We start from the raw sequence: 11,478 nt of genomic DNA, 5'->3' as shown, positions 1-11,478 counted from the left end.
GGTGGGCATGGCTTCAGTGTTGTGCGCAGGGATATGACATCAAATACCGACGCACAGCTTCAGTTGCGCGTCGCAAGGGAGCAGGATCGAAGGTCTGCATTAACAGACCTCCCGCTCCCTTGATCTCGCCAATCGAGTCTGCTCCTCTAGCGGCGGACATTACTGTCCGTCTCTGGAGGGGTGCCGGTGTGGTGGCACCCCCCTGATGAGCGGCACCCGGGGGCAGACTCCCCCCGCTAGGTACGCTACTGCCCTGGATTCAGAAGAGTGAAAGGAATAATTCAATTTAGTTCTTCCATGGTACATAGTAGTTACCAATTTTACTTAGTCTGACTCCATTTGTCAAATTCTGTTTCTACCCTAGGTACCCCTTCCTATATCCCTCCAAGTTTTACTATAGCTACATGGTACCCCACCTTATATCTGCAGGTACATCATTGTAGAAAATATGTCAACATGGTTTCCCTGTTAATAGGTTCCGACTTTGCATATAAGTGTGTGACTTAATGATTAACTTTGACCCTCTGTTGACTTCATTTCCAGGTTTTTTTCCATTTAATTTTCTGGTTTGGTATAGCTTCGTAAGTTGATCCAGTTTGTTCCATGTATGCTTAATGGTACCAGACTCGGCTAGTTCCTGTGACTGGTTCTGTCTGCTGATTTGGCCTGTTTCAGTCCTGTCTGATTCCCGTGATCGTGTTTGTCTCCTTATTTGGCTTCTGCAATTATCTCAATGTTACCAGAACCAGTTTATTTTTGCAGCCTTAATTTCGTCTCCTGATTCACCTCCTGTTTGATGATATCCTGGAGTTCCTATTTTCTACTCGGCTATTCTGGTCCTGTCTCTGTGTAAGTCTTCCAGCTATCTATGTTCTGTATTACATATTGTAATATGATACTCATGTGGAAGCAAGGTAGTAGATAGATCAGCCACAGCAGGACTAGACAGCTGAGAGGAGGCACTCAGGTAACACACAGAAGTGTAGTCGAAAAAACTGTGGTCAGTTGGTACGAGAAGGCAGTAGTAGTCAGATGAGCCGTGTAGGTGGATTGGAGAAAGCAATGGTAGTCAGGAAAGCCAACTTCAACAAACAGATGAGCAATAGATAGAAGAAGATGGATTACTAGCAATCTGGCAATGAGTGCAATGTGGGAAGTGTTTATTTTCATAGGATGTTGACTAGACACCTGACTAGTCAAAACTGGGAGGAGGTTAGGTAATTGTCACGTCTTTAAGGTCAAATCTGTCAGAACTGGGCAAAGTTAGCAGGTGAGATTAACAGACCAGGAGAGATGGAGGACTGACACCACCAAGGTAAATGGTTCAATTCCCACCATGCTCAGTACCTTTCACATTTTCTTCCTGATCATCACAGCCTACTTCCATAGTATATTTTCTATACGGTAAACCATTTAAAGTGTATATATACCTGTATGTTATATATATATATATATATATATATATATAAAAATTACCATGGGAAAGATGGCTCTTGACAAGACAGATAACAGAACATAGGCTGAGCTTCTAATTTTAGAAAATACAGAGGCTGCTGAAAGTGTCAGCAAAAGGTAAAGCAAAAGGTAGAGTTTTTTGTTTTTGCGTTTCTCCTTCTAAGAAGTCTAGTATTACATATAGAGACTATTTTAAAACAAAGTTTCTGGGTATGCTTGGTATCAAATCATCCTCACAATTACTGGAATCAAAAGGGAAGTGTCTTCAGTCTGCTGACTATGTGTCACTGTTTAGTTTAAAATTCTCACTTCCATCTCAAAATTCCAAAACTGCGTGAGTGATCTAGCCCTATGCAAACAAATGTAAAAGAAAAGTGATCTAAACAAACACATTAACAATGTACGCAAAATAAAATGTCCTTTTTGCAACACATTTAGAACACACAAAAACATAACTTTGCATTCCACTTCTGGGCAAACAGGAGACAGTTGTTTCTTTAATCCCAATACTAATCTTTAAATATTATTATTGCCCTTCCATGGCTACTGTATGCAATGCAATAGTGTTATTATAGCCAATCTGTTTCCTCTGCTTTTAAAACCTGCAAGTTATTTCTGGAAATAAAAAGCTAGAATGCAGAGACTCCGTGACTCTGAACATGTGTGGAATTTTCAGCCATTAACGCAGTGAGCCAGCGTAGCTCTGGCACTTTACTCAAAACCAATACAGTCTATGTACAAACATATCATCCCACAGTCTCCGACAACACTCACTTAAAAGCAGTAATACTGAACAATTTTGGTAGCTTTGTTTTGCATGGAGAATAAGAACAATAGATGCCAAGAATATACTGCATACAATTACATTGAAGGCATATTACAGTATTACACATTTTTCCACTTTTCTATTTCTATAAAAGCTCATACCGAGCCAATTGAAGAAGAAAATATCCCTATGTATAAATGCTACAGCAAAGATAAATGCCGAACTGCACTTACAGCATACTGTGGTTACAGCAGTCGGCTTATCCTAAGGGATAATGTAAGGTATTATAACTATTAAGGTAAGGTATTATAACTAACTATTATAACACTTGGCATTTAGGGTGGAGTTGGAGGTTGCAACCTTGAAAGTGGAAGAGGTCACAGGGACATTGTCGCCTCACAGCTCATGTGTGCCCCTCACATTACAGTGTCTGGGGTATTCCAGGTATTCCAATATGGCAATACCAATTTTGGTGTTTCGAGAAGTATGTATTGGAAATGTTGTGATATCAGCAAGCAGATACCCAGCAAGCAGGCATTACTTTTTGCAGGCCCTTGTGTTCCTGTGGGAGTTTTCACATAAAGTAATAAAATCTTCTGCACAATTCTATTGACCAGGGTACAAGCATTTGACTATTTGCTTTTTGCCCACCACTAGTGACCAAACTATAAACATGTGACTAATATTTGCTGTCAGTGAATATGGAATTTTGTTGGTAAGATTGCACAATTGATGAGGCAATCTGAACAAATTATGAAATGCAGTTATTTTTCCTTGTGTTCCTATGGGTACACATCTACATTTTCTACTAATACCCTATAGACAAAATAAATATGATTTATGTACTTTTACTATTACAAAATGTAGCCTTATTTTAAATTTGTGAGTAATTCTTAGTATTGTTATTAATATGAAAAGTAAAAATATCTCCTCTAATCTTTAAAACATAACTTTTATACATATAAATGTAAAACTCTTTACTAGCACCATTCATCAGACCAGGACACATTCTCCAATTGCTCCGTGGTCCAGTTCTTATGCTCACATGCCCATTGTAAGTGCTTTCGGCAGTGGACTTATCTATCAGAACCAACTTAAACTTTTTCAGGAATTTGATCTACAGTGTCTTGTCTGTTGGATTTGACCACACGGGCCAACCTTCGCCCACCACATGCATCAATGAGCCTTGGCCGCCCATGTATGAAGAAGTGGGGATGATGGTACGGGAAAAACAAACAGACACAAACACACCAATGACCACTTACCCAAGTAAGACACAGACAACTGTATATGGATGTAAATAGGCCACAGCTTTATTGACCAAAACAAAAACCATACTGTGTTAGCCTATGTTAAGAAAAACACACTTATAACTTAACATTAAACATAAATAATTTTACCGACAACCTCCAGAAAAACTAACACAGTACCGATGATTAACTCCGTCCTTGCCGGCCCAACTTCCATTCTTGCAACCACCGAGGTACTCACCTCCCCCCTCGTCCAATACAATAAAACAGCCCATGTGCTGCCATCTACCAGTGCATACCACCAGCCGACCATAAGCTCGGTGGGCACGACCAAGGTCATTGACCTTACCACAAGAGGTTAGGGGAGGATTGAGACCTGACTTCCGTCCTTAACACTACTTTTCATAACCACCATCAACAACTCCTGACCGGCAAGGACACGCCACCCGCCTGTTGTGACAAAGGAAAGAAAGTTAGAACATGGTACGAACAGAAAAACAAAGGGAGGGAGGGAGGGAAGTGACAGATAGCCGGAGTGACAGCTAGCTGGTTATCAAAATGGCAATGATCCAGGTCACCCAAAGGTCACCCTATATCACCTCTGACTACCCACCCCCTTGACATGAACCCACCAATCACTGCGCACCCACCCACGCTCATACATGTGCCCTGTACATTAAGCTAGCTAAATTCCCAGGGGCCTTGACCCTGTCACCTTTTATAGGTACTGACCACTGCAGACTTGGAACACCCAACAAGAGCTGCAGTTTTATAGATGCTCTGACTTAGTTATCAGTAATGTACTATACAGAGGACTACTGTATATGCCAACTATCCATTGAATCGGGGAGTATCTAGGAGGGTATAAAATCAGTACCTATGAGTTCAGTATGTTTATGGTGGGAAATAAGGCACAAATACCACGTTATCAGAAACAAGATTAAATACATAAACCACATACCGTGTGCCGTCTGCTAGAAAGTATATCCACATGGTATATCAAACAAGATTAAATACATAAACCATAGTATGGCACTATAAGAAGTGGTTTTCTTTGAAAAGCTTGTATTGACTTATTGGGATAACCATCGAATCTCAATTTATTCTATAATCTTTAATTATCATTAATTCTATAATCTCTGAGATACTTTCCTGCAGTGTTTAGATAGGTGAGCAACATGTTACCTGACAAAAAAACCTAATCTTAATCCATCTGAACAAGTAAACACAATAATTAGTTGAACAAAATGTATTAAAACAATGTGGAAGTGCTCACTGTTTTTGCTACATCTTTATATCTGACAACAATGTTAAAGTGCAAAAAACACAAAGCTAATTGCTTAATGAAAAGGAAGATTCCTCAATACTTGCACAGTGCAGACGTGACCATAAAAAAGGTAGAATGAGGTCATAGGAAAGTTTCCTACTCTATATTGTGTAATGCATTTCTCATATTCTGATGTCAGGTGTCATCAAATACAGAATTTTGACTTTTAAATTAGCATCAATATGAAATTATCTTTCATAAAATAAACATATATATTTATATATACATTGTGGGGGGAAAATTTTGCCCCTCCTGATTTTCTTAAGATACGACAAAGATAACCCCAGTGAACACAAAATGCAGCATTTCAATGATTATATGATTTATAGAAGGAAACAAGCTATCCAACCCTACCCGGCCCTATGTGAAAAAGTAATTTTTAGTTACTAAATCAACCAATTAATGAAATGTAATTCATAATTGGATTCAGTTCAACTAGACACACCAAACCATGATTACTGCCAGTCTTGCTGGCTCTAAACTTCAAATAAATAGAACCTCCCTTGCAAAGTGAAGTAGTGCAAAAATGGCATCCATGGGAGAGATGTGAAAACCACTGCTGACTAAAAAGAACACAAAAGCTTGTCTCACATTTGACAAAAAAAACATCTCAATGGCACTCAAGACTTTTGGAGTAATATTCTGTGGACTGATGAGTCAAAAGTGGAACGTTTTATAAGATATGGGTCAGCTGATGTAAAGCATTCCACAATAAGAACATTATAGCAACTGTCAAACACGGTGGTGGTAGTAGTGTGATGGTCTGGGACTGCTTTGCTGCTTCAGGACCTGGATGACTTGCCATAATTGATGACACCATGAATTCTGATCTTTTTCAGAAAATCTTGATGGAGAATGTCTGATTGGTACGTAAATCAGTTGGATTATGCAGCAGGACAATAACCTGAAGAAAACCAAGCAAGCACACTCTTGAATGGCTCAAACAAAATGATGGTTTTGGAGTGGTCTAGTCAAAATCGTTAACTGGTTCCTTACCCTCTCGACGTACAGGTACGTCCTCAAAAGGTGTGCCAAGATTACATTTAGGATGTACTCATCACCTATAGGCGTGGTAAACAGGCCATATAAAAATGAAACTTATTTAAAAGGAAGTGTGAAAAGGCAGAGACATCTATGCGTTTTAATTTAGACTAGTATTCATTTGCCTCTATTTACTAAACTACAAATTCTTGCAAGTTGGTTAAAAAAGGGGGGCTTGCAACAGAAGACCAACTTGCAAATTCAATAAAGCTAACTTGCAAATGCACTTGCGCACATGCTGGAGAGGCAAGGGTATGAAAGAGTAGACAACTCTATTTATTAACCTTCACACAGGTGCGAGTTAAAACTTACTTCCAGGGGATTGTGAGGTTACTTATGAACCGCCCTACTATACAACAAATAAATTAAATGGGGATACCAAGGACCCCCAATAACCAATGGGGGCAGATGATGCCCCTCCTCTTCCCTCACCCTATGTGCAGTGTGGCAAGGAAATAATTAAATAGACCTGGGGGTATATTGCCCAATATACCCACACCAAGGCCCACCCCCTGCTCAGGGTAGGGTTAAATATAACTAAAAATACACACACCCCATGCAGTGCCTCCTTCTCACCCCACATCTTGTTAAGAGGGTGGGGAGTTCAAAGAAATATGTTTATCGCAATAGACCTCAAGTTTTTAGTAAGCACCTCTAACAGAGAGACATACATAAAATGACATTATACACAAGATGAACACCATTGTGTAGTGTTAAAAATCTAACTTTCTCCTTAGAAAAAAAGCTTTTATTTTTGAAAACATGGAAACTACACAGTTGTGGACTGACCTAGTTCATTTGAAAATTGTGGTGCACTGTTTGGGATTGTGAAAAGTGATGACTGTACCGACTGTAAAATTTACCAATTATGAAACTGGAAGACTCAAATAAGGAACCTACAAGTTGGGAGGGTATTGACCTTGTCACAGTAGGTGCTTGCTATAAAGTGACTTCAATGTGACATAAACTAAACAGACAGAGGCTGGAACCCGCTGTATCAGGAAAGAGAATGCTTGCTAAGGTGCTGTATATTTGATTCATTAACATATGTTTCTATTTTTGTTGTTCATCACCACTGTATAGGGAGTGTATGTGACATAGGGGTATTGCGTTTTCATTTTTTAATCCTTTATGTTAAAAACAATATTTGAATGCCCACCAGCAAACCTGTACCTACGGAGAGTTTCTATGGGGAACACTCTACAGATCTACTTGGCTTCTACGTTTTGCTATAGATCTACTGGGCTAATAGCTGATGGTACTGTTTGGATCCTCAAATCTGAATAACATGAAAACTAAACCTTAAATAACAATTCTAATAACATATTATAGGTCATACCCAAAATTAAGTTCATCTCAATTTTGAATGTAACACATTTACCTAATGTTAGAGGTTAGGCCATTTTCTAGCCATTGGAATGTTTTTGGAGTTTAGTTTATATAATTAAAAAAAATGTTATTGCTGCTTTAGAAAGCATCAAGATGCTTAATATCACTTGATAAATCTGATGAATTAAACAGCCTTTTGTACTAATTTCCTATAACTTATTTCCCAGTTACTGCTATTCATACCAAAGATACATTGTGTTTTGTAGTTTGTATAGTGATTAAAATTGAATTTTCCCAATTATTTTTCAGACCATAACAGGTAGTTTTGCAAGTGTGATCCATGGTCTGAGCAGTAGCAATCTTACGGAAACAGTGATCCAGAGAAGCAAGCGTATGATTCTGGATACATTGGGAGTTGGATTGATTGGCACCCGGACTGAAGTGTTCCAAAAAGCCTTGCAGTACAGCAAAGTGAGACACTTTCTGAAATGCGTCTTTTCTTAGTTTAATTACCATCCTGTTTCAGTTAAATGCCTTTAATTACAAGAGGTTTATATAAATAGAACACTGAGAAATGTTCAAGCAATGTTCAAGCAGAAGTCTATACAAATACCTCTGCCAGTTTTAGTAACGAATACATTTTTCTCTCACGCAAGTATTTTACTCAGTTGGTGCCATCACATATAAGATGCCATGATACCGGGCTCTGTTTAGTAAGCCAAAATGATTTTTAGATGTCATGATGTCGCCTTAGCTATGGATTATGTGAGGCCCTCTTGCTTATTCTTGCACAAATTGCTCACTAGGATTAGATCTTAATGCATAGTGTAGTTGGTGATGTGAAATGTTTGATCTCACTGCAACTCACTAAAAAACTCCAGGGTCAACCATATAGACAACCATGGTGCCTGTCAATGCTATGGAGCCTGTAGGTGCCACCTCCATCTTAAAAGATGGGCACCAGATTCATATTTGTACTGGGGGGCCCCAATAAACCACAAATGTGAGAGGAGGGAAAATCAATTGATATTTAAAAAAAAGCCAGATAATAAAGCAGGCTTCATCATGCTGTCCTCTTTTCGGGATTGAGGTCCCATTTTAATAATGCGCATATGCAGTAGCGCTACCACCCAAGCCCTGCCCCCAGTGGTAGAAATTGGGCCTCTTTTCTACAATAGAGCTTACACTATCAATATATACAGGAAACTATTACTTTATTAATTACCCAATATTCCTCTATTGTACCACCCACCCCATCAATTAGATCTATAGACTACATTCTTAAAAGGACTGAGATATATGTACACATTATGAACTATTCCAAAAAAGGTAACACTAATAACTATAAATACTTTATACGATTTTATATTTAGCCTTTTCCACGTTTTAATAGACAGCCTGGCACAAAGTTATACTAAAGAAAAATTGCAACATACTGCCTCATTTCACTGATTGTCAAATGTATCTTCTTTAAAAGGTAATTATAAAAATGGTGCTGGGACTTTTATTTCTCATTCTCTGTTCTGCAATGGCAATTGTTCCAAATATGAACATGGGATTTTTCTTTTTGTTATTCTTCCATGGATTGAATCACCACTTATTTTATTGATTTCAGATATACAGCACAGACATCTCCAGCACTGTGTGGGGCCGATCAGATGTCCGCCTCCCTCCACTCTATGCCTCTTTTGTCAATGGAGTTGCTGTAAGAAACTTTTGCAATAGAAACCCTACACAATTACTGTGATCAATGTTAGACAGCCATTGACCATTTTGTTCAATATAAAAAAATAGTGTTATAATAATACATAATTATATATGAGCTTTCTTCTCTGTGCAAAGCTGAGAACAGGTAAAAATTGGGTTGTTAGCTTGTAAATAATTTTCAGTTTTAGTACTGGATTGTGGTATTTAGTACAATCAGAGCCCAGCAGCCAACTAAGAGTAGATATGAGAATTTACAGTTAATGTCGCATTCACAATGCTGCTGCACACACAGCAAATCGTCCCTTCACTGCTGTATCCCCATCATAACTTAGCATAAAGATGACCAATATCGTAACGACTTTCATGGTTAGAGATGGTTCTATGAATGTTCTGACTACCCCAGAAACTCCTGTACCTTTTACACATGCTTATTTCCATTAGCAGAAGATATTTTGTCAGTGCTATGTGAGACCATGGGCACTGTGATCTGTTGTTGCCTTAAGTCAAATAGTTCCCTGTATTTTTCTTAAGATATTTTTACTACCAAGCCAGTTTGTTTATAAAAATTGTACAAACAAGATGGCGCATGATGAATTTTAGAATACTGCTTTTGTTGATGGTTACAGTTTATTTTATTATCTTCTAGGTTCACTCAATGGATTTCGATGATACCTGGCATCCTGCAACACACCCGTCGGGAGCTGTACTGCCCCCCTTGATAGCCCTATTGGACACCTTTCCACCCAGTCGGAAACTGTCAGGCCTGGACTTTCTGTTAGCTTTCAATGTAGGAATTGAAATACAGGGAAGACTCATGCAGTTTTCTCGGGAAGCAAGCAATATTCCAAAAAGGTAACATTAGTGTAGCATTAGATTGTTGCTTGTATTGTGCAACTAAAGCAACTAAAACAGATATCACAATAAATACTTTTTTGTTTTGCCAGTCTTCTTTGCATAATCTTCTCCATTCTTTATATTCCCTGCACATAGATCGGACTTAGTTCCATTTACTAACTTAAATGGGATAGAATAACATGTGTAGGTAGCTTTCCAAAATGTTTACAATACTTACCAACTGCTCATGCGCCCAGTTTAATCACATATAAGCAGTTTTAATAATGGAAGCTGTTAAAATAATTAATGGCGACCTTGCTGAAGTTGGATATCCACAGTTTAAAATGGTATGCCTCTTCAATGTTTTGGTAGCCTAAAATATGGCTAATATAAGGCTATTTATTCCAGGAATGCCATTAATCTGATTACAAAGCATTAATTTACTATAAATGCTTTTTTTATAGGTTTCATCCCCCTGCTGTGGTTGGTACCATGGGAAGTGCAGCAGCTATGTCCAAACTCCTTTGCCTGGAACTGTCCCAATGCAGGGATGCTTTGGCTATTGCAGCCTCATATTCTGGTGCTCCTTTGGCTAATGCAGCCACACAAACCAAACCCCTACATATAGGCAATGCAGGCAGGCATGGGCTGGAAGCTGCATGCCTGGCATCTTTAGGACTTGAAGCGAATAAACAAATTCTTGATTTGGAGTCAGGATTTGGTGCTTTCTATAATGACTATCATCCACAAGCTCTACCAGCACTAAAGTCATACACATGGCTACTGGAGAAGCAAGATGTTGCCTTCAAGCGCTTTCCTGCTCATCTTGGAATGCACTGGGTGGCAGATGCAGCATGTGCTATCTATAAACACATTGTTGACGTAGATAGATTGCTGCCAATCAACAAGATAGAGAAAATTTTACTGAAATTTCCAGATGCTAAGTATGTGAACCGTCCCTTCCCTACTTCGGAACATGAAGCTCGTCATTCTATCCAGTTCAATGCATGCACAGCTCTGCTTGATGGATCGGTATCTGTGGAATCATTCAATGATCACAACATATCAAGGCCAAATCTCCAGGAACTTCTGGGAAAAATACAAGTTGAACATACATCTGACAACAAACCCAGTTTTGAGAAAATGTATTGTGAGGTTAGTGTAATGCTTAATAACGGAGACACTTTTACAGAGAGATGCAACACATTCTATGGCCACTGGAGGAAGCCTTTAAGCAATGAAGACCTTGTGAAAAAATTTAAGAGCAACGCTTCCACAGTTCTGTCAAGCGATGGAGTGGAAGGCATTGTGGAGATTGTGGACAAACTGGAAGATGTAGCAGACTGTTCTGTATTAAATGCAATCCTTAAAAATAGGACTCAATCTACGGATGAGCACAAACAAGTCATTCTTAATGATCATTAATTGTTATATCTGTGTAAACCTGCCTTAGCTCTACTAATGAATGTAACCAAAATGTTTGTCGCCACAGAGCCGGTAATACTTTTTAAATAGACCTATGAAAATTACCAAGAGTCCAGGGGAACAAAAGTTGGTGGTCTGTAGTCATCCAATAAATAAACATAGCCAACCGCCACACTTCTTCATCCAGCCACCTGCGTGTATTCAGCAAACTGTGTTGATGGCAGGTTGGAGGGGTTATGAGACATTGGACCACTTGGTTAAGATCGATACAGAGAGGACATGAAATTTTGCCACCTCCCAAACTATTAACAATTAGCCTTTTTTGCCTTTTATGCTTTCTTTTT

General features: G+C 38.8%; 1 protein-coding gene across 1 annotated transcript; it reads left to right on the top strand.

Annotated features, from left to right (window-relative positions):
• The first annotated feature begins 404 nt into the window (after window positions 1-404).
• Window positions 405-11,134, top strand: LOC149299876 (cis-aconitate decarboxylase-like). Its single transcript, XM_089485840.1, has 7 exons — window positions 405-429; window positions 2,376-2,502; window positions 3,330-3,490; window positions 7,470-7,639; window positions 8,784-8,873; window positions 9,522-9,727; window positions 10,174-11,134. The coding sequence occupies exons 1-7, from the start codon at window positions 405-407 to the stop codon at window positions 11,132-11,134; spliced, it is 1,740 nt and encodes a 579-aa protein (XP_089341966.1).
• The last annotated feature ends 344 nt before the right edge of the window (window positions 11,135-11,478 follow it).

Source organism: Sceloporus occidentalis, unplaced genomic scaffold (genome assembly GCF_023333645.1).
Source record: "Sceloporus occidentalis isolate IW3139 unplaced genomic scaffold, rSceOcc1.0.p SCAF_27, whole genome shotgun sequence".
NCBI lineage: Eukaryota > Metazoa > Chordata > Lepidosauria > Squamata > Phrynosomatidae > Sceloporus > Sceloporus occidentalis.
This window is presented reverse-complemented; position numbering and strand designations above follow the sequence as displayed.